This window comes from Coturnix japonica, chromosome 22, assembly GCF_054131305.1.
Source record: "Coturnix japonica strain WE chromosome 22, WE-NBRP24, whole genome shotgun sequence".
Classification (NCBI taxonomy): Eukaryota; Metazoa; Chordata; class Aves; order Galliformes; family Phasianidae; genus Coturnix; species Coturnix japonica.
In genome coordinates this window covers 5,725,477-5,748,036 of record NC_140684.1, presented here as the reverse complement: position 1 = coordinate 5,748,036, position 22,560 = coordinate 5,725,477, and the positions used below count along the sequence as shown (strand labels likewise).

General features: G+C 61.6%; 1 protein-coding gene across 40 annotated transcripts in view; it reads right to left on the bottom strand.

Moving 5' to 3' along the window:
* MYO18A (myosin XVIIIA) overlaps positions 1 to 20,015 on the bottom strand; it is a 30,095-nt gene extending 10,080 nt beyond the window's left edge. For 4 of the 40 annotated variants that reach the window (XM_085522137.1, XM_085522165.1, XM_085522141.1 and 1 more), the window contains exons 1-30: positions 19,871 to 20,015; positions 15,876 to 16,919; positions 10,836 to 10,898; positions 10,559 to 10,636; positions 10,106 to 10,237; positions 9,757 to 9,813; positions 9,324 to 9,411; positions 9,148 to 9,257; positions 8,896 to 9,072; positions 8,596 to 8,806; positions 8,353 to 8,495; positions 7,813 to 7,913; positions 7,674 to 7,737; positions 7,402 to 7,546; positions 6,718 to 6,729; positions 6,116 to 6,289; positions 5,956 to 6,046; positions 5,684 to 5,876; positions 5,278 to 5,364; positions 3,718 to 3,859; positions 3,473 to 3,650; positions 3,197 to 3,383; positions 2,816 to 3,056; positions 2,310 to 2,419; positions 2,168 to 2,233; positions 1,805 to 1,933; positions 1,276 to 1,419; positions 429 to 518; positions 233 to 352; positions 46 to 157 (exon numbers count right to left, since the gene is read on the bottom strand). In XM_085522137.1, coding sequence (XP_085378263.1) covers positions 46 to 157; positions 233 to 352; positions 429 to 518; positions 1,276 to 1,419; positions 1,805 to 1,933; positions 2,168 to 2,233; positions 2,310 to 2,419; positions 2,816 to 3,056; positions 3,197 to 3,383; positions 3,473 to 3,650; positions 3,718 to 3,859; positions 5,278 to 5,364; positions 5,684 to 5,876; positions 5,956 to 6,046; positions 6,116 to 6,289; positions 6,718 to 6,729; positions 7,402 to 7,546; positions 7,674 to 7,737; positions 7,813 to 7,913; positions 8,353 to 8,495; positions 8,596 to 8,806; positions 8,896 to 9,072; positions 9,148 to 9,257; positions 9,324 to 9,411; positions 9,757 to 9,813; positions 10,106 to 10,237; positions 10,559 to 10,636; positions 10,836 to 10,898; positions 15,876 to 16,889 — 4,459 coding nt within the window. In that variant the 5' untranslated portion in view covers positions 16,890 to 16,919; positions 19,871 to 20,015. Of the gene's footprint in view, positions 1 to 45; positions 158 to 232; positions 353 to 428; positions 519 to 1,275; positions 1,420 to 1,804; positions 1,934 to 2,167; positions 2,234 to 2,309; positions 2,420 to 2,815; positions 3,057 to 3,196; positions 3,384 to 3,472; positions 3,651 to 3,717; positions 3,860 to 5,277; positions 5,365 to 5,683; positions 5,877 to 5,955; positions 6,047 to 6,115; positions 6,290 to 6,717; positions 6,730 to 7,401; positions 7,547 to 7,673; positions 7,738 to 7,812; positions 7,914 to 8,352; positions 8,496 to 8,595; positions 8,807 to 8,895; positions 9,073 to 9,147; positions 9,258 to 9,323; positions 9,412 to 9,756; positions 9,814 to 10,105; positions 10,238 to 10,558; positions 10,637 to 10,835; positions 10,899 to 15,875; positions 16,920 to 18,265; positions 18,549 to 19,870 lie in introns of those variants that run through there. The other 36 variants (XM_085522139.1, XM_085522166.1, XM_085522143.1 and 33 more) reach the window with 29 other exon arrangements.
* Positions 20,016 to 22,560: the final 2,545 nt, after the last annotated feature.

Here is a 22,560-nt window from a genome sequence, read left to right as displayed (position 1 = left end):
GGCACCCCACATTGTGCCCACGCTGTGCCCATGGTGGGACGCTACCTGAGTCATCATCATCCAGCTCCCCATTGAGCTCGGCCGCACGGATGAGCCGAGCCTCCATCACCTCCATCTCCATGGACTCCATCTGCTTCTTCAGAGCATCATACTTGGCCTGGGGAGGGGACATGGTGAGCACCCACAAGGATGCGTGGTGGCGGCGGGGGCGGGTGGGAGCACTGTTGGATACCTGCAGGTCCTTCATCTCCTTCTCAGCGCGCAGCCTCTCAGCCGTCTCGGCGTCCAGCAGCTGCGAGGCCGACTCGCCCGTGTTGCGTTCGTCCGTCAGCTCCGATGTCAGCTCCGTGATCTGGGGACAGCGGGGATGTGGCAGCAGCAGGGGGGACACGGCACCGTGCTGAGCCCACCCCAGGGCTGGGACCTACCCTGCTCTCCAGGCGGTCGCTGTTGAGCCGCAGCTCGTTGCGCTCCTTCTCCACCTTCTCAAGTTTGCTCTTCAGCTGCTGGATCTCTTCCTGCAACAGAGCGGTGAGGGAGGGGATGGGGCTGGCAGCACCCCCACCCCCCTGCACAGGGCGGGCAGTGTGGGGGCTCCCCCTGCCAAGTGCTGGGCAGGGATTTTCCCAGCACAACTCCAACCCCATAAATGGTACCAAAACGCCTGGCAGCCTCCAGAGGAGAGGGTTCCGTGAGCCCACCCCAGGAGAGGGGATGGGACCAGGAGGGGACCCTGCAGCCCTCAGCACTGACACCATCTCAGTGGGTCAGGGTGAAAGCTGAGCCAGGCGGTGGCTCTGTGCCAGGCGGGGGCACAGTGTCTGGTTTCCCCCTGTGCACGCCTCCTGGCACACGGTTTCATTTCCATTCTCCATGCCTTGTAATTGGGCTCTTGCAACAGCCGGCTCTTGGGATGCTAATGACACGCTGATTCGCAAATTAGGGAGCAATTTGAGCCTGGTGCTGGGGGCACGGGGTGCCCTGCTTCTCACCCAGGTGGGGTCCTGTATCCACCACTGTGTCCTTCATCCACCACGGGGTCCCATATCCACCATGGAGTCCTGCATCTACCATGGGATTTTGTGCCCCCCCCCACTACAGGTTCCTACATCCACCATGGGGTCCTACAACTACCATGGGGTCATGCATCTCACCCACTGTAGTGTCCTGCATCCAACACACAGTCCCACATCCCACCTCCCTGAAGGGCTCTGCCCAACACCGACCCTCCCCCAAACCCACCATGCCCCATCCCCACGGTGCGGTGATACCCACGTCCTTGCCACGGATCTGCTCCTCGGTGAGCTGCACCTCGATGAGGGGCCTCACGGTGGTGAAGAGCTTCCACCAGGGCCAGTCCTTCACCCCTTTGTTCTTCTTGATGTTCTTCTGCACGCAGCGGATGGCCAAATCCTGGATCTGCACCGGGGCACGGCGTCAGCTCTGGGGTATCGCCGTCCGACTGGGATGCATGGGTGCTCAGCACCCTGGCACGCTCCCCTTCATTATCAAGCAGGCTAATTGCCCCCGGCTTATCTATCTGATTGCCTCCAGCACCGAGGTGCTGCAGCGATGCCTATTTTACGCAGTCTTTAATTATAAAGTGGGAGCTGGCACCGTTGCTCCATCCCAGCACCGTGGGGCAGCACCAAGCCCACAGCCCCACAGCCGGCCCCACAACTCCCCACAGCTCAGTGGAGGCGGGAGGGGGAGGCGCTGGGCCAGGCGGCAGCAGAAAGGCTGCGCTGCCCATTTTAGGCGAAATTGTGTGCGGAGGAGCGGGGAGGGGAGAAGCACTACAAACCTTCCTCTTCTTGAAGTGCTGCCGTGCCAGGAAGCCCCTGCACGCCGCCTGGAACAGGGTGATGTTCCTGCTGGTCTGAGCGTCCCGCTGCTCCTCCAGCCTGGCCAGTGAGCCAGCACGGAAAAACACCTGGAGGGGGGAGTGCAGTGAGATGCCAGCATCCCTCCGGTGTCACATCAATGGGAAAGGGGTGCTCTGACTTTATCCCCAGCCCTGCAGCCCTCATCCCAGTGTGGGTGACCCTGTGTGGGGCTTTTGTTCCCTGAGGAATGCTGTAGGGGGAGTGCACAGTGCTGCCCTTGTGCCATGTGCCCACCCCTGCCCCGTCCACAGAGAGCAGGGATGTCCCTGCAGGGCTCCTACCCGGCTCAGACCCATATGATAGCTGCTCTTCTCCAGGTCCAGCGATTCCAGGAGCTCCTCGACTGCCTGTGGGGAAGGAGAAGCATCAGAGTGTGGGACATGGGGTGTGGGATGCAGGATGTACAGGTTCAAGGCTGCGTACCCGCTTCTCATCCACCACAATGTAATTGCGGCCGTGCTTCTTGGTGAGGTGTGGGGCCAGCACGTCAAAGCGCCGCCGGAACTCAGCAAACACCATATGGTCGGGGTAGCCTGGAGTGGAGAGAGCAGAGCCATGGGGCAGCTATGGGGCAGCCGGGACACCTGGGGGATGGCCAGGCACAGCCCCATGCCCTTTCCTTTGTTTATTCTTGTGTGGAACGAGGCTTTCCTTGGCCACGTTGAACAATTTTGGCCAAGATCTGGGGAGAAAACAGCCTCGGGGGAGAGCAGAGACACGTGTGTCACCCACAGCCCGGGAGAGCAGCCAGCAGTCAGGCAGCACCGGCACAGACACCCAAGTAAGGCCATGTGTGTCCCCAGTGTGACAACAGCTGGGAGGAGGACACTGGCAGCAGCACTGCTCAGAGTGAAGCGTGTGCCAAAGGGGATCCCCAGGGGGCACCGAGGAGCACGCATGGGGGTCTGACCCGCCGGGGGGGGTCTCACCTTGGCGGTACATGCGGAGGGCATCGAGCAGGCGGGACCCGCGGAGCTGCGCACGCAGCAGGGGCACATCCAGCTGCATCAGCCCTGCAGGCTCGCAGTGCTCAGATGGCAGCTCCAGCTCACTGCCGCTCACCCGACGGCACGGCAGCCCCCGGGGGTCCCCACTGCTCCCTGCTGCTTTGGGGAGGAAGCAGTGCACAAAGTGCAGCTTGGATTTCTTGATGCTATCGATGAGGGCGTCCTATGGGGACAGGAAAGCAGTGATACGGGATGGCGCTGTTGGGGTCTCACACCCGTGTGCCATGGAGGGCACCCAGAGCAGGGTGACAGGATGCACAAAGCGTGGTGGTGGGATCCCCCAGCCCGCTGTCCCCTGCTCACCACTTGCAGCTTGACCTGGATGCACAGCGATTTCTTCTTGACCGCGGCCACGCCGGTGGTGAAGGTTTTTCTCATGCTGGTGGCCCGGCGCAGGGCCAGCTGTGAGCCCCCCTCCAGCCCCGCCACCGAGCCCGACAGCACCAGCGCCGAGCTGCCGCGCCCCGCAAACAGGCTGCTGATGATCTTCCTGGGGGTACAAAGAGACCGTCACCCCCAAAATCGCCTCCTCCCAAACCACCCTGTGCTCCACTCCCCCAAACTGGGGACCCTGCTCACTTCTGTGACTCCTGCAGCAGCATGGAGGCGTTCTGGGTGGCCGGATTGTGCTTGACGTGGTTGAGCCAGCCCGTGGCATCGTAGTGCACCCAGTTGGTGCCTGAGCTGTGGCCCAGGAAGAAGTGCCGGGGTTTGTCGCTGGGCAGCAGTGGGTCATGCCCTGTAGGAACACAAGGCACTGCTGGGCATGGGAAACACAGGTGGCTTGGTCAACACATCCAGGTAGTGCCAGCCCCCATCCCAACCTTTCTTGCCCCCCTCCTGGGGGCCATAGTAGGCCAAGAGCCGCTCCAGCAAGGTGTCCTCGCTGCCACCTGGTTGCAGGGCCTCCTCCTCCAGCAGCCACAGCAGCCCCCGTGCCTCGTCAGTGCGCGTCAGTGAGCGGACCTGTGGGAGACACCACACTTACACCAGGACCTGGATGCCAGAGGGGACAGGGGAGAGTGGGGGGAAACCTGGGTTGCATGCAACACAAGCAGCAAAGCAATTCTGCACCATGTTAGGTAACCCCTGCTTAGTGTGCACCCAGTGAAAAAAGGCAATAGGCAATGCAGCAACCTTGCCAGGGAGCAAAGTAATGCACTCAGCTAAGTGAAAAGCCAGTGTGGGGCCAGCACCATCAGCCCCACTTAGGCTGTTCAACCCCATCCAGCACCAGTGTGTCCTAGGGACTGGTGCACCCCAAGGAGCAAAGCAGCCCAGGGATTAAAGCACCTTGGGGATGGAGCACGCCAGGGAGCAGAGACCCCAGGGACCTGTGCACCTTGGGAATGGAGCACGTCAGGGATTAAAGCACTTTGGGTTCCGGAGCACCCCAAGGACTGGTACCCCAAGGGACTGGAGCATCCCAGGGATTAAAGTACCCTGGGGAACAAAGTACCCAAAGGACAAAGGCACTCTGGGGAGCAAGCGGAGCACCCTAAGGACCACCAGAGACCCCTGCCATCACAGAATCACAGAATCACAGAATCACAGAATCACAGAATTACCCGGGTTGGAAGGGACCTCAAGGATCATGTAGTTCCAACCCCCCTGCCTAGCAGGGCCACCAAACATACACCTTTACTAGATCAGGTTGCCCAGGGCCCCATCCAACCTGGTCTTGAACACCTCCAAGGACGGGGCATCCACAACCTCACTGGGCAGCCTGTTCCAGGACCTAACCACCCTTCTAGTAAAGAACTTTCCCCTAACATCCAACCTAAATCTTCCCTCCTTCAACTTAAAACCATTTCCCCTAGTCCTGCTATTATCAGCCCTTTCGAAGATTTTACTACCCTCCTGGGAGTAAGTTCCCTTCAGGTATTGAAAGGCTGCAGTGAGGTCACCCCGCAACCTTCTCTTCTCCAGGCTGAACAAACCCAACTCCCTCAGCCTGTCCTCATAGGGGAGGTGCTCCAGCCCCCTGATCATCTTTGTGGCCCTCCTCTGGACCCTTTCCAAAATCTCCATATCTTTTTTGTACTGAGGGCTCCACACCTGGACACGGTACAACAGATGGGGCCTCACAAGAGCAGAGTAGAGAGGGACGATCACCTCCCTATCCCTGCTGACCACCCCTCTCCTGATGGAGCCCAGGATCCCATTTGCTTTCCTCCCTGCAGCACTGGCCTGCTGCACACATGCAGCCTAACTCTCACTGCCAAGCCTTCATGAAAGCATCTTAAAGCACCTTTCCTTCCCCTCACTAGCACTAATGCCTCCAGCCCCTCATCCACGCTATGGAAGCAGGTCTGGGGGTGGAAATGGGCACAGCAAAGCTGGGACAAGCTGTGATGGTGGCCATGAAAAACGTGGGTGCTTACCAGTGCCTGGTGGGAGGGCTGGTCTACAGCAGCTACAGAGCCCCAGGAGGTGGGTTCTGTGTCAGCCAGGGCGAGCTCTATGTTTTCCTGGAGAGGATGGACAGAGGAGTGGTTAAAGCCTTCAAGACTGCAGACCAGCATTAGGGATGCTCGGGTCTCAGTTCGATTGGATCAAGGCTGAGGGGGTTCCCAGGGCTCCCATTGCCCTGCTTCTCTACACTGTGGGAGCCCCTATGGAAAACCCCATGGTGAAGAGAGAGTGTCAGAGCTGACTGGGTTTGACTCAGTCTGGAGTGATCTCCAGTTAGGAGATTTGGGAAGTAAGGGGAACCACAGGGACTTGACAGTGATGGAGCAGAAAGAAAAGGAGAGAAGGGGGTCCTGGTGGCCAGGGGGTCCCTGCTACCTCCTTGTAACGCTCCAGCTCCTGGGCGAAGGTGCGCTGGTGGAAGAGGAGCTGTAGGCGCTCCTGGGCGTAGTTGTGGCACAGCTCCTCGAAGGTGGCCCCTCTGCTCTGCCCTGCCACCTCGGGGTTCTGGGCTCCAGGGGTGTCCACCACCGTCACCGAGCACACCGAGTGCTGGCTTGACTTGAGGGCCCTGAAGGGGACAGCAGGGTGGATGTGTGGCTGGATGAACTCTGCCAGACCCCCAGACCCTTCAAAAGCCCACTCTATACCTATTAAGCAGGGAGATGAGCAGGGTGAAGAGCTCCGAGTACAAGCCTGCAGCCATGCCCTCCAGGCACTCCAGCGCTGACAGCTTAGGACCTGCAGGAGGGGACCGCTGTGCCCTGAGCATCCCTGGCCATACGCCCCCCAGGGTCACCTGCACCCTACCTGTACCATCACCCATGCCCGGCTCCTCGGGGCCCTGTCGGAAGGAGGTGGAGCGCTGCAGGCTGCCCTTGGGCTGGTGCTTGAAGATGGAGGAGGAAAGCTCCTCCAGGCTGCAGCCCAGCAGGTAGGCGGCTTTCTGAGCCCACTCATGTCGTGCAAACTGCTTCCTGCCAGCTAAAGGGGAGAAACAGGAGTTCAGTGCTGCTTGTCACACGTGTGGGGTTCTGCTACTATACCCTAAATGGTCATGGGGTTCCCCATGGTGGGTTGGGGTCAAGGGGTGGCATGTGAAAGCCATTCTGAGCTGGCATTTTGGGGATCAATTAGAGGAGATGAGGATAAGGAGCTTTTTCCCTCTGCAAGGCAGAGCCACGCTGGGGACATGGAGACAGCCCTCTCCATTGCTGCCACCCACAGAGATGGCACAGGGCTCTGAGCTGCCCCGGTGTGGGGACATGGCCCTGCTTGGCCACCATGATGTGGCATGACAGACAAATGGGCACATGCAGGGAGGTGGGAGCAGGTTAATGGTGACAGGACAGAGGGAAGGCGATGACACAGGGGTTGGGGAAGGCGGAGGTGCACGGAGAACAGGACATTACCTTCATCGGCGTCTGCATTGCAAAAGGGCAGCATGCACCATGCAAACAGAGACAGAGGTTAGAAACAACGGCACGGCGCAGCACAGCGTGTGCACGCAGTCTGGGGATGCCCAAACCTGTGCCAAACTCCAAACCAGGATCTGGGGATGCTCCTCCTGACCAGGTTTTGGAGCGCACCCCTCAAGCAGCTACACATAGGAATGCTGCCCATAACTGGGATTTTGGGATGCCCCCAGCCCTATGCAGAGGCTTCCACACCACCCGTGCATCCTTGCAGCAGTGCTGCAGTGGGGTCCTGCTGCCCTCTAGTGCCTCAAAACACCCTGAGGACAGCACAGCGTCACTCAAACCCCTCCAAAACACTGCGTGAATGGAGCTCTCTCCAAATTCCCTTCTCATCTTTCTCCCCCTGAGCTGCAAAATCCCTCGGTCCAAACTCTCTGGTGAGCCTGCAAGCAGTATGGGAAGTTTTCAGCACCTGAGGGGTGACTTAAGACTCCATGGGCAGAAAAGCAGCCACAGAGGCAACCTAAGACCCCTGAGCCCACCTGAGCCAAATTTCCTGCCCTCAGTGCAGCAGAGGAGAGCTGTCAGGTCAAGCCCACATGCCGAGGTTCCAGCTGGAAAATCCAGCAGACCCCAGCTCAGCTAATTAACACATCCCGGCCCCAAGCAGTTTGTTACCTTTGGTGGCTCCAGCAGCCCCCAGGTGGTAGATGGCCCCCAGGACCAGCCAGAAGGCTTTCTGCTCATCACTGGAGATGCCCATCACCTTCATGGCAGCCTGCAGCTTGTTGAACTGCTGGGTGGCCTTCTGTTTTTCCTCTGTCTGCAAGGAGCAAAAAGAGACATTGGCACACGGTGCAATCTCTCTGACTGGGCAGACAGGGGTACCCCATCTCTCCCCATGTCCCCAACCCACTGCAGCCCCCACCCAGACCAACAGCACACAGGACCTTGGCGAGGGGCACGATGCCAAAGACGTTGTTCTCCGCCAGGTGGTTGAAATGCAGCTCAGTCCTGTTGGAAGAAAACCCCCAGGTTGGTCCCCATGGAGGTAGGAGCCCCCCGAGCCCCCATCAAGGCCGCACTCACCGCAGGGCGCTGTCAGAGCAGGCCAGCAAGTAGTAGAAAACATTGAAGGTGGCCTCGTTGGCTGGGCGCCGGGCAACGCGCAGCTTCTCCAGCAGCAGCGTCTAGGAGATGGGGGTAGGATTGGGAACCATTCCTGGGGGACACATTCACACCAAGATCCCCAGCCCCAGTCTGGTCCTTGCTGACAGCCCTGGGTCCCTGTGGTGGCACAGAGGTCTCTGTGCCCTCGGCCAGAAGACACTGCTTAATACAAAGACCTGAGTGAGCCATGAGCATCCCTCTGGGTGCCGCTGGGTTGCATACCACTGGAGCTGCCATTTTAAGGACTGCTGGACCCCTTGATATCAGCATAATCCAGCCAGCAAAGGGAGGCAACCTAATCTGTGCTCTGCTCTCCAACTGCCCGTGCACGTTGGGACGCAAAGATGTGAGCACAGTGTGGCTGCAACCACAGTGAGGCTGTAGGTCTGCAGAGATCGTGAAGAAAACCCCCGTGGGATGGAGCCATTCTGGAGTGCAGGGGGCTGTGCAGCCCCTCACCTGTATAGAGGCGGATGCCACCTGCCCAGCCTGGTCGAAATCCAGGGAGATGATCTGGGAGAAGCGCGTGGCATTGCCGTTCATGCTGGTGCTGCTATTGCCAAAAGCCTCCAGGACGGTGTAGAGCGCCTGCCACTTCTCCGCTGCAGGAAGACAAGCGGGGCGGTGCGGTGCGCGGGGCTGGCAGCGTGAGGAAGCGGCAGAGCAGCGCGCTGTGAGCGCAAAGCATGCACGGGGACTCACCGGAGAAGACCTTGCCGGTGCTGCCGGCGATGGTGGCGAGGTACTGGATGAGGTGCTGGCAGTTGGTGGTCTTGCCGCTGCCGCTGGAGCCCAGCAGCACCACGGCCTGGTCCTGGCGGCCCATCAGCATGCTGCGGTAGGCGGCCTGTGCCACGGCGTAGATGTGCGGGGACGTGTCCTCCCGGCGGCACCCCTTGAACATGTGCATCACCTGCAGGGATGGCACTCAGCACCCAGACCCCAAACAGTGACAGCTCTGCAAGGTGACACATCACGTTTCCCCCCCCATCCCAGCGTCACCTTCTCGGAGTACATGGAGGGGGAGCTCAGCGGGTTGATGACCACCATGGCGGGGCCGGCGTAGGTGTGGATGAGGTTGCTGCCGTAGCGCTGCCGCAGCGTGTGCAGGACGCTGGACTCGTTGAGGTAGAGGAGGCTGGCAAGGTCCTCTGTGCGCTCACAGGATGGAGGGTTTGCCTGGCAGTGAGGAGGGGGTCAGGCGGGGAACTGGGATCCCCACTGCCCCACAGAACCCCCATCCCACAGCCCTACCTTCTCCACATCATCCTCCTCCACCTCCAGGACTGCTCCGTCGTGGTCCAGCTTCACCTTCACCTTGCCCTCGGGCAGGGCGCTGGGCTCCTCCGGCCGCAGCTGGCTGCCTGCAGGGGCATGGGGTTCAGAGGGGTCCCCAAAGCTCCCCATGCCCCAGCCAGACCCCGACTCACCCAAAGAGAAGCCATCCTTGTGCACCAGCCACACCTTGTCGGTCTCATACCAAGCCTCCTCAGCAGCGATTTGCTCCTCTGTCTTGGCCTGAGGGACAGAGAGACAAAGGGGCTGGAGGAAGCCCCAAACCCACCTGACACCCCGCAGCCACAGGAATCCTCTGGCTGAGATTGGTACCCCAGGCCTCTGCCACGGATGGGACAGACATGAAACCACAGTGACTTCAGGGTGCATTCATCACGGTCACCCCCATTCCCAAACTGCAGCCCCATGCTGGGACGCAGGGACACATGGTGTGCCATGGGACACGGCATGCTGCAGGGGCACAGGACACGGCACACTGATGGCCATCCCACAGGTGTGGGAAAGGCCAGGCTGGCACTTTGGGGACATCACTGCTACCTGCTAGCAGAGCAAGCCCCAAAGACAAACCTGAGCTGCAGTAGGGCTGGGGCCGACGGGGGCTGAGGGAGCATCGTCTGCTTGTCCCTATTGGGGCCGACAGATGGGAAGTGAGGGTGAGAAAAGGCACACACTGCCCCGTGGCCAGCATGGGGGAAGCAAATGCCTCATGGCACAGCACAACCACCCTAAAGCCCCCAGGCATGGGGCCAGTGCTCAGCCAGGATGGTGCTGGGGACACATGGAGCTGGGGGTGCACAGTGGCCACAAGGCTGCCGAGCAGGTGCAGGCAGTGCACTGCTGGGGACGGTGCTGCATGCTGGGATGTGCAGGAAAGCAGGGTGCCTTCCTGGCTCCTCCGTAGTGGGGAAAGCCTTACACTCCAGCACGAGGCGCGGGCGCAGATGCCGGCCCAATGGCACACAGAAGACAGCGGGAGGGCGGCGGGGGCAGAGAGCTGCTGAGGACAGGGGTACAGTACCTGGCTGGGGGCTGGGGCGGCGGGGTCCAACTGACAGCAGCAAGAGAGGAGAAAAGAAAGAAGAGAGGGGTGAGAGGCAGAGCAGAGCCAGCAGAGCCGCGCAACGCACACAAGGACGGTGATACGGCACAGCGGCTCCCAGGGCCATGTGCACCTCTCAGGGCAGATTGACAAACATGCTGCCTGCATCCAGCAGCACCCAGTGTGGCACCATGGGGCCAGTGGCCAAATCTGGGGTTGCAAAAGCCCCATGCGAGTGCACGTTGAGGATGGGATAACATTCCCATCCCTACCCCTAACCCTAAGCCCATCCCACACAGCTTGCGCATCAACCCCCCCCACCCGAATTACAGAAGCAGTGAAGATCCTCTCCAGCCGGCGCTGGGCCTCCTCCGATGGGCTCAGCTGGGGCGCGGGGCCGGGCGCAGCCTGGAGGCAGAGCACCATTAGCAGCCGCCCTGCAGCCCTTGCTGGTGGCACAGAGGACATCACCAGCACGTGCTCAGCCCTACAGCCCACTGTGACCAACACCGCCCCGATGGGGGGATACCCACAGCACCACAGCACCCAGCACCGCCCCGGGCAGCCCTGCAGGGCATGTGGCACTGCAAACCCTGCCCTCACACACCTGCTGGGGGGGTCCCGGGGCGGTTTTTGCTGGGGTCGGTCGCTTCTCGCCAGGCTGCTGCTTCTTCTCGGCGTGAACGCGATGGGGAGATAAGGGGCAGTGTGATGGGGTGCACCCCAAATAACATCCCCACGCGTCACCGCACACCCCGCAAACCCCAAAACCACAGCACGCCATGCGAGTGAGCTCACACCATGCTCTGCCACACGTTAGGGTACCATGCTGTATGCACACGCGCTACCTTGTGCCTCTCCAGGGCGGTGGGTTTTGGGGCGGATGCCTTTGCAGGCTCCGCTTTCCCTCCCGAAGGCCGTGCTGGAGGCTCTGGGGTGGCTTTGGCAGCCGGGGATGCAGCCGGCTTTGCATCACCTGCAGCCGGCTCAGGGGACTTCTCCTCCCGCCTGTCCCCTGGACGGACCCGCGCCCGGTGCTCTTTGGTTTTTCCCTTGGCCATGAGGGTTGTGAGCCCCGCTGAGATCTCATCTTTGGGCTCCGGCTTGGCAGGACCAGACGGTTTGGCTGGGGGCGGCGGAGGGGGCGGTGCAGGGGGGACCTCCTCTTTTCTGGGGGGTGGCACGGGCTCGGAGGGCTTCACCTCACCAGCATCATCACCTGGCAGGACTTTACGCACCACCTTCCGCACCACCCGCACCACTTTGCGGCGGGACAGCCCCTGCCCATCATCCCCCTGTGCCTCGCCACCTGCCCCGGGACCCTCGGGCCCATTGGTGGCCCCGTTCAGCACCGGCTCTGGGCTCTTCGCGCTCCCTGTGGGTGGGTCAGGGCTCTTCGGGGGGTCGGGCTTTGGGGGTGCAGGAGCCGCATCCTTCGCAGTGTTTGGGCTTGGGCTCTCTGGCTGCAGCCACGAAGACAGCAGGGATTAGCAGGGATCGGACGGAGCAGTGCCCACCAGGACAAGGGGTCAGCCCCCTCCCTGCCCACCCTACAGCTCCAAGGTTCAGGGCGCGACGCTGACATCCCCATCCCTGCACCCAGGAGCCCATCAACCCCTGAGCTGCAGGTACGAGGCAAAACCTCATTGTGCTCAGCCCACTCTTTCTTCAGTGCATGGTGAAACCTGCAAGACACCCCCCTCTGAAAGCTTTGGCAGCTGCTGCATTAATTCAGAGCAAGCACTGAACCTCCGTCCTGCCAGACTCTGTATGGCAGGGACCAGAGACCAGCACCAAAAGCACCCACACCCCACACACTGCCCCAGAGCGGCTGCGGGAGGGGGATTTGCTTTGCTCAGAGGCGTGCCCCAGCTGAGGGCAAGCCCTAAGCAGCACTGAGCCCCCTGCCCCACACCCTGCAGCACTTACAGCCCCGTCCTCCTTCCCGGGTCTTTTCACAGCTAAGGCTTTGTCCTCGTCCTTAACCTGAGGGTCACAAAGGAGAGGGGCACGTTTCAGCCCTCGAAGGGACACTGTGGGAACAGCACCCGGCCCCTCGTTGTGCAGTTTGCGTGGAGGGATGCAAAGCCTCAGCACAGAAATTTACAGGACAGGGGGGGATGGCAAAAGGTTACAGCAACCCCAAAGCAGGAGGGCTGTGCTGTGGCTGGGGAGAGGGGCGACTGATAGAGCCCCCTCACAGCCCTGGTTGAGTTAGAGAGTGAGTTAGTGCTGGCGATGTGTTAGGGGTCGTGTTAGTGGGTGCCTCAGTGCTGGGCGAGTTCCGGCCCTAGACATGCTGCCATGGGTGCGATGGGTGCTGGGGGGCAGAGCGGGGTGTGAGCAACCACGAGCAACACTTCCCTTCTGCTCCCAGAACGCAAAGCGGGACGAGAAGGCCATGGCGATGTCTCATGGAGCCGCGGCCCTGGCTGGGGGAGAGAGGCAGAGGTGAGCGGGATGGAGCTGGGGACCCGGGGACCCCGAGCTGAGCCAGCCCTGTCCATAGGGAGTGCTTAGGGATGGGAACTCATTCTGCAAATAAAGCCACTTCGGTCACCCCCCAGCACTGCACGCGGTGCCCCGCGCCGCAGCCCACGGCTGTAAGCAGATGCCGGGGTGAGCGCAGGGATATTTCTGCCCCGCGCACGCGCTGCACACGCTGGGGGTTATTCTGAGCCCAACTCTGTGCCAGCAGCCGGGCAGCCCCTGTGGGGTCCCACCACCCCCACACAGCACTGCACCCCAACACCCAGCAGGGCCGACCCAGCGCTGCCCATTGGGGAGCTGCAAAGAGCTGCCCCAAAGCGTGGAGGAGCACCCTGACCTATGCAGGATCACAGCACCCTCCCCTCAGAACATGGGCCCCCTCCCACCCTCCTGGGCACGGCGTTCCAGGCACAGAGGCCCCCAAACCCCCTGCTCCCCCCATGCACCATTTCCAAACAGCCCTAACAACATGGTCCCATCCCCAAAGCAGCCCCCTGCTGCTGCGCCCACCCCACTAAGGGAGTGACCCCCCCACTGCCCTGAGCTCCCCACCTTACCACGGGGGTTCAGGGGGTGAGCGCGGCGCGAGGCGGTGGGTGAGGCTGGCGGCAGCACGGGGACAGCTGGGCTGATAGGGCCACCCTAAAAATAGCCAAGGAATGCGAGGGCCCCGGCGGCGCGCGCAGCAGGCGGAGGGCGCACGGAGGGGGGGGACGGGAGGGCAGCAGGGCCTCTCCCCCGCTGCTGGAGGAAGTGATGTGGGCCCTGAGGCTGCTCGGGAAGAGTCCAGCCCCATCCCACTGCCCGCCCATACAGTGCTGTGTTGAGGATCCTCATGGTACTGCATTGGGTGGCCCTGAGGAGTAATGCTGGGGATTGAGAGCCCTGAGCCCCACTGGGTGGCATGGAGGGTTGTTCTCATGCCAAACCAAGCTGCTGTGGCTGACCACAGCACCACAGCACAGTGAAAGTGCCCCAAATCACGACAGGATGCACAATGGAGACAGCAGACACCAGGCATGGGGATGCCAGGAGGTGTCACCCTGTACATCAGAAGTACCCTGAGCCAAAACCACTGCTACAGGAAACAGGCAGGTCGGAGCCACTTATAGGGCAAAAAACCCCATTCCATGGCTGCCCCAAACCCTCTCCACACACCTCTCCTGGGTCATGCACCAATGATGCTGATAGGGATGGCACAGCAGAGCATGTCAGCAGTGACAATGCTGTCCTCAGCAGCCGCCATGGTGTTATCAGCCAACAGGTCATGGCCGTGCCCTCCAGCAGTGGGACACGGCTCTGACCAGAGGCACGTGGCTTTGCCTGGAAGTCAGTGCTGGTGCCCATGGGCTGTGTCCACCTCCTTAGGAACCTACAAACCAGCTACAATGCACCAACCCTACAGCTGAGGCACGGCACCAGCCCCCTCCCCAGAGCCTCGCGGGGACCCCTGCAGTGGGGACAGCACTATCCGCATAGCAAAGGCAGAATAAAGGGTAAATGAGGAGCTTTCCAGATAAGACGCAAGGAAATAAGGAGGAAACGCTTTTGGACATGGATACCCACAGCCAGTGAGGGCACGTGGGGTGCGCCGGCAGGGCCACAAATGCTTGTGGTCTGGCTGGATCGGGTGCGTTTCTGGAATATTTCTGCCCCACCAGAGCTGGACGGCGCATGCCTGCACCCTGCCTGAGGAATTTCACTGGTAAATAAATAAATAGGAGCCTGGAGCTGAGCCAGAGAGGCTGCCCAGCACCCAGAGCATGGCTAGCACCCCATAGCACAACGGGGTCTGCCCGGAGCCCCCCCAGGCATCACACCCAGTTCCTCCTGTTCCTGGTCCCCACCATGGGAGTGGGCAGTGGGATGAGAGTGGCTCCATGGGGTCCCTCTCCATGGAGGGGTTAAACCCCGGCACCTTCCCGGCTCCAGCTGGGGAGGGGCTTCCAGAGCAACAGCCCAAAATATGTCTATAATTTCCTGTTTCAAAAAGGATCATTTTTATTTAAATTAGGACCAGAAACATTCCAGGGAGCTTAGCTGGGCCTGGGGGAGCACTGGGCCTCCCTGTGTGCACCAGCACCTTGCACGGCCTCACTGGGATACGGACACTCTGGCTGTGCACATCCCAACCCCTGGCACAACGGGTGGCACCAGCAGAGCCGTGGTGTGTCCCTGTTATCCTCACTGCAGGATGAGGGACCCCAGAGAGCTGCAGCCACCAGGGAAGACATGGGACAGACTGGTGTGGAGCAGTGTGGACGGGGGATGCCCATGCCCTGAGCTGGAAGAAAGGGCTGGAAACACAGGGCACTGCTGGGAGCCCACAGAGCACAGCGCTGGCTGCAGCCCAGAGCCCGCCCCGGCTGCGCGGCATATCCTGCAGATAAGCAGCCATCTGTGGTCAGCGCGCAGGACGGCTCCTTTCCAGGAACTGCTTCTGCCACAATTTATGCCTTAACCCCCTGCAGGAACCGACCCTGCAGCACCAGGCTCAGCTTGGTGCCTGCTAAATGGGAAGAGCTCTGCTGCCCACAAGTGCTCTCCATGCCGGTGCCCACTGCGAGGCTGTGTGCCACGCTTCTCCCTGCAGCCCACACTCCAAGGGCACAGCATTTCCTCCTCCCCCATCCCAGGCTGAGCACCATGCTCTCACTACCTTCGGCATATCACCAGCCTTTACCCTCTGACAGCAATTGTGCACCCACACCAAGCTGGCATGCTGCAGCACGGGGTGCCCCACAGCTCCACACCACAGCCTACTGTGTGTGGGGTCCAGCTCTGTAGGGTCACAGCGTCCCAGGATGCTTAATGCCCACAGCAAGGTCAACGGAGCCGGCAGCACACAGGGAAGATGTGGGTCACCCAGCCATTGAGTTTCTATTTATACAGCACCGACCGTGCACACTGGGCTGTGCAAACCCTCTGCCAGCTCCCTGTCCTGCACCGTCCCCATGAGACCTGGGATTACAGCATGGAGATGCTCCCAGCACTCCCCTCCTTTCAACCAGTGGGGAACAAAAGAATTTTCCCTGTACTCCTCCATGGGAAGGGAGGTGAGCACTGCAGAGGGAGGCAGCGGGAAGATCCGCAGCACCCACTGCTTCCCACGGCCTGTGCCAACCCAGACACGTGCAGTGAGGACACCAGTACTCACATCCCATGCAGCGCGGCGCGTCCCCTCTGTGCCCCGCAGCCAGCAGCGGCTCAGCTCGCTCAGCTCCAGGATGGGCTGCACCTTCAGCTGCACCGTCTCTCCAGATTGCCGGATCATCTCCACGATCTCATCCCTCGTTTTATTCTCCACGTTTTTCCCGTTGATCTCCACCAGTCGATCTCCCGGCACCAATCCCAATGCCAAATCCTTGGTGCCGGCTCCGGGTTCGGCGAAATGCACGACGCGGCGGTACAGCTGGCCATCAGGTGCACAGTCCAGCATGGTGGTACGGCGCAGAGAGAAGCCAAAATCGCCGGTGTTGCGTCTCTGCAGCTCCAGCTGCCGCGGTGCCGGGGGCTGCGGGGGCACCAGGGCGGGCAGGCGCAGCTCAGCAGGGAACCTCTTGCTCACCAGCTCTGGGGGTCTGGAGAGCGTGGAGGGCACAGGAGGGGTACGGGGATGCACTTGGGGTGCGCCTTGCTTGGAGAGCTGAGCCTCCAGTGCACGCACCTCCACCTGTGGGGAGGGGGCTGCTGAGTGCTCCGAGGGGGTGGAGGTCTCCGATGCGCTCTCATCGCGGCTCTTCTGGGAGAAGGAGAAGCGCTTAACGATCATCTGTGAGTTCTGCTTGGCCAAGGAGCCAAACTTGGCCGCCCGCTGCAGCACCGAACCCTTGAAGTTGCCATCGTCCACCTTGAGGTCGTCGCTGGAGCTGGCTGTGCTCAGGTGGCCCGAGTCCAGGATGACGCTGCCCCGGTTGCTGTCGGAGTCGATGTCGGTGAGGTGCAGATCAGAGCCACTGGCCACCTTGATGGGGATGGGGTTGGAGATCTCCAGGCGTGCCCTGGAGTCCCGCTTGGACGCACGGTTGAGGTTGAAGAAGCCCCTCCGCATGCTCATCTCCTCCAGGCTCTTGAGCTCAGCTGCCGACATCCGCTCCTTCTTTTCCTTCTTTTCTTTCTTCTCCTTCCTGGCCCCATCCTTCTCCTTGTCTTTCTTCATCAGGTTGAACATGGTGCTGCTGCCTGTGGCACGGCCGCCTGCCTGCGGGACAACAAACAGAAATGATCAGATAGTGCATGGAAAACACTGACCCTAATGCACGCCCACACTACCATCCCATGCCCAGTGTGCCCCAGAACAAGCCCAGAGCCAGGACGTGACCTTGTGCATCTCCCGGCACAGGACATGAAGATCTGGCCACATTCACATTGGGGACAGTGGGAAGAGAGCCCAGCACACAGCCTTGGCTGAGCACTCCCTAACAACCAAGAACCTGTAAAACTCTGAAGCACTGACAAATGCCCAATTTTAGCACATCCCATGGTGCTGCGTGACCTCCAGGAACAGTCACTCTTTCATTTGGACATCCCATGCTGGGGGAGGGTCCCAACCCATGGCAAAGCCATGCCACAGCCTCCCCCCCAAACTCCCAGCATAGCACCCACAGGGTCCCCACCTTGCCACCCACCACCCACCCACCTCCCTTGTGCATTCAGGCCGTGGGTAAACAATCCCAAACCCAACCAGCCTAGTGGGAAAGCAGCGAGGGATGGGCTGACAGCTATATATAAACAGGGCAGGAAGCCGCACGGCGCAGGAACTTAACCTCGGCACAAAGGACAACAGGAAAACTCCCTGAGCTGGAAGTGCCTGCACTAGAGCTCTCCGAGGGTGGCAGGGAAGTGGTTATTGCACTGGCAGCAGGGACTATAGGCACCCAGTGAGCACATGTGACATGCCATGCCATGCTGTGCCGTGCCATGCTGTGCCATGCCATGCTGTGCCATGCCATGCTGTGCCGTGCCACGCTGTGCCATATGATGCTGGAAAAGCTGTGGCTCAGCTCCAGTAAAGCATCACCACCCCCTGGGCCACCTCCCTGCAGTGGAATGTGTCCAGCAGGATGCAGGGCACAAAGCCATGCAGGCAAGGGACAACACGAGCCCCACAGCCCCATCCCAGCATCTGCAGCAATGGACCATGCAGCAAAGCTCCCCAGCACTGAGCACCAAGGGGTCACGGTGACAGCGCTGAGGTCTCGGTGCTGGCAGAGAGGGACACACATGCACCCATCCCGGGTCACCCACTGTCCCCAGGGTGGGCAGGGACCACCGGGCCCCTCTCTCGGTGCCGCTGGGTGGCACAGCCACATGCAGGTGCCGCTGGGGGCCCAGGCATCGCGCAGCTCTTTGTCCTCGCCGCTCCTCTCCCCCGCACACGCTGCCTGCCGGCCTTTGTATGCTCGGCAGCGAAGGGAACGGGGCGGTAGGAGCTGCATGGCTAATGAGCCGGCACCGCCGAGCAGCTGCACCGCTGAGTGCTCCCAATGCAACGCGAGGTCACCGCCCGCTCCTGAATCACCCTGACCCCGCTCCCGATCCACTCACCCAGCTCCCTGCCCGCCTCGGCCCGGGCTCGCTCCGGGATTATCTGGGTGTGTTCGGGTGGCAGCGTGCATGAGCTGTGACACGGCTGGGAGAGGCAGCTTCGCCCATGCATTGCATGCGAGCTCCTTGCTGTGATGCCCCCTGTGTACTGACCCCAATGCGAGGTGACCCCCCGGCCCCTGAGGGTCTCTCCCGTTCCCTTTGAGCCCCACAGGTGCCCGGCAGAACGGGAGGCACCCACTGGAGCTCGGGGCCACTCCCCTCCACGCAATCTCGCCCGACGTGCTCCCAACGCAGGGACCTGCAGCACCAGTTTGCTGCCTGCCCCGTGCTGTCGGTGGGAGCCCATTTGTGGCGGCCCTTTGGGGTCCCCGTGCTCCACTCGTGTTCAGTTTGGGGATGGCGATGGCTCCCAGCCTCCTTGGTGGATGCCAGCACAGGATTTCCGCACACCAAGGAGATTTAGGGGTTTTCCAACCTCTGCACGCTGCCTTGTGGACACCATTGGGATGCATCAGGACAGCGTGCTACCAGCCTTTGTCTGAAGCGGGATTTTGGGGGCTTCCCATGCAAGAAGACAGCGACAGAAGTCACAGCTTGACGGCAAACACAGCCCAGTGCCCGAGAGCTCCAATGCATCATCATGGGGTGGGTGAACCTGGCACCAAAGCAGCACAACTGCACAACCTGGTCCTTACAAAACCCCACTGCCCGGTGCTGTGGGAAGGAGGGTCCAGGCTCTGGGGTGCACCATGCAACGGGTCACCGGCAGCACGAGCCATTGCATGGTTTGTGTGCTGCCCTCACTTTGCAGCACGGCCCTGCTTTGCTATGTGCCCCCCAGCAGGGCCCAGCCCACAGCACAGGGCTCAGCTGCAGCTCGTCACAGGGCAAAGTCCAGCAGCAGCACAGCACTTACACCTGGCTCAGCCCAGGGCAGGGGGTGGGTCCATCCCCCCCAACACCGAGGGACCCCGTGGGCACAAGGCCTGGGCCATGTCCTGAGCCCACGTTTTTCAGTGCTCGCCCTGAGCGCAGCTGCGGTACCGGGTGACCAAACGATTTGCATCTCAGGCTTTGCCGGCTGCAAACCGCACCGCTCCTGGACACGCGTCCTGCCAGCCCTCACTCGCTCTGTATGCTGCCCCCCAGGCAAAATAACACAGGGACAAACCCCGCTGCAGCCACAGCCCCTCCGGCCCCATCCTCTACCCAAAGCGCCCCTCGGGCAGCCCGCAGCCCCCCCCACTGCTCGAGAGATGGGCGAACGGCTTTACAATGTCATTCCGTAACGGTGCGGCCGGGGGGGGTTGGTGGCAGGCCGGGGGGGTGCGCACCCACGGCACGGGCACCCACTGGGGACACAGCAGCCCCCCCTGCGGGTCACAGCCCGGCGGGGTGCGGGGTGCGGTGCCCCACAGGGTGGGTTTGGGATGGGGGGGCACGCAGCATTCGCAGCGCGGGGGGAGGAAACGCGCACGCGGGGACGCGCGCACACGCGCACAGCGCTGCGGCCCGGCCCGTGCGGGGGGTGCAGGAGCGGCGGCTCCGCCCCGGTGCCGGTGCCGGTGCAGGAGGCGGCGGGTGCGGCGGGCGCTCACTCACCCGGCGGTGGCGGCGGAGCGGGGCCCGGCCGTGGCGGTGCGATGCGGGGCGGGGCGCTGCGGGGCGGCGGTGCCGGGCCCCGGCGGCGGCGGCGGCGCGGGGCGGGGCGGGGCGGCTCCGCACCGGGGCGGGCACTGCCGGCTCTGCGCGCGCCGCCCGCTGCTCCGGGTGCGGCCCCGAACGGAACGGAACGGAACGGAACGGAACGGGATGGAACGGGATGCAACGGACTGCGGGGTGCGGGTGGGTGTCCGTGGTGACCGCAGCCCGCTTTGTGCACACCGGTAACACGCCCCGGTGCACGCACAGCCCCGGTGCCCGCCTCCACCCGCTGGTTGTGCACACATTGGGGGCACCCTGCAGGACACGCACCTGTTCACAACGCGGGTTGAACACACACCCCCCTCCGTTCCCCCTCCCGGTGAGCGCAGTGGGTTGCACGCACACCCGCATTGATACACATACAGGGTGCAGCTGAGATGCTCCGTTTAGGAAGGGAGCAGCAAGGAGCGGAGCTGTGAGCCTGCAAGGGGAGGGTCAGCATCCCCATGTGGGCACAAGGATGGAGCTGGAGGCCCCGCAGCAAACCACGAGCCTTTGCTGTGCCCTCCCACTCGTGTCAGTGGGGTTTAAGCACAGCCCAAGCTCAAAAAGGCTGCAAAAAAACCCCCCACGTGGCCCATCCTGAGCACTGTGAGAGCTGTGAGGGAGCAGGGACCGCCCCATAGACAGCCACAGGGACAGCAATGCGGCCCTTCTCATAGTGTGCAGGGGCTCCCGGAGCATCACACACCTCTGCACGGCCACACAGCTCCACGGAACACGGCCTGCAGCCCAGCACACACATGCAAGATCCCACTGGATGCCACCAGCTTCCTCCAAGCACGGGGCTGTGCCAGCCATTGGCAAATCCTGCACTGCACAGCATTCCAAGGAGCAATGGCCCTGCGCTGGGCTGGGGGGAGGCATCTGTTCCACAGCACCACGGGGCTTTGCTAAATAGGTCACTGCTTTTTTTATAGGCTCCAGGATCTAGAAAAACCAGTTGTTCCAGACTGCCGGCGGACCTGGCAACGTGCTGCTGGTGCTGGTGGATCCCCAGGTGCTCTCACCGCCGTTCTCCCCACTGTCCTCAGCCTTGAGGGTCACAACGTGAGTGGGATGATGGTGGATCCCTGAGCAGCACTGGGTGAGGCTGTGGAACAGGCAGAGGTGTTGTTTGGGGCTGGCTGCCCGCTGCAGGCTGTGCCCATGGGCTGTTTGCAGTGTGGCTGCATGCTGCCGTCCAGCCCTGTATATTTATTCTCATATGCCGGCTGCAGGGTGAGCTCTCCCTCTAGTGGCACCCAGCTCCTGGATAGCCGACCCTGTGGGGTTGTACCCAGGGCATGCATGGGGGCTGTGGGGTGCTGCGGCCATGCTGCGCTCTGCACCCCTATGGTGACCCCTTTGGAAGCAGCAGGACAACCCCCACACCACCATCAGTGGCCTCGTCACACTCAGTTCTCATCCCCACAGTTCCGCTCTACCACCCTGACCCCATTAAATACAAGGGGCCACACAGCACCCCAATGCTGCCCCTAAAAGTAATGGCACCCCATCTCCCTGCAGGCACCATCCCAGCCCTGCTGGATCCCCGCAGGCCTCGCGCCAGGCCGGGCTGCGTTCCGCGCTGACAGGGCGCTTTGTTTTGTGCCGAGCAGACAAAAGGGGCAGTCAGACGCGGGCGGCGCTTTGTGCTGGCGGCCATGAGCTGAGGCAGCAGCAGTCCTCACTGCCACGCTGCCTCCCAGCACCAGCAGCCATGGCAGTCCGGGCCTGTGTCCGCCATGGCACCCCTGGATGGCTGGGAAGGGGAGCAGGGCCCCTCACAGGTTACTGGGAGGCTTTGGGCCTAGCTAGGCCTCACTGTCATAGTTAATATAGGGCTTCAGGGCCAGGTAGGCCTCATTGCCATAGTTACTATGGGGCTTCAGGGCCAGGTAGGCCTCATTGCCATAGTTACTATGGGGCTTCAGGGCCAGGTAGGCCTCATTGCCATAGTTACTATGGGGCTTTAGGCCTAGGTGGGCCTCTTTGCCATGGTTACTGTGGGGTTTCAGGCCCAGGTAGGCCTCGTTGCCATGGTTACTGTGAGGCCTAGCACCTCTGAGGCCCATGGCAGCCCCGTGCCCCCACAGGCTTGGCATTATCTATGGGCTCAGGGAATGAGCAATGGAGACCAGGAGGCCCCGCAGCAGCTCCCACCACTGCCCCACATCCTGCTGTGTTGTGAGGAGGGCTGGAGGATTCAGCCACATCATGGTGTCCTCGCTGCCCACACAGCACACAGGGCAGGGGGACCCCAGACGGTGCCATGCTGCTTCCCACCTGCCCCCGGGCCAGGCCAGCCCCGTGACGGCGCTGCATTGCCCCTGGAAAATGCCAGAAGCGTCAAACTGTTGAGTCATTCACTCCCAAGATTATCTGTACAAACAGCCGTTCCCGATTATTTTTGTTATGATCTTTTTATTTTCCTTTTCTTTTTTTTTACCCCCCAACCAAGAATGTAGCCCGGACCATGGGGATGAGCTGCTGAAATCTCCGGGGATCAGCAGGACAATGCCAGTGGGAGCATTGTGCTGACTGCTCTGCAAACGCTGGCACCGGCTCCGGGCCAGCAGCACCCTATAAAAGCTGAGCCGCTGAAG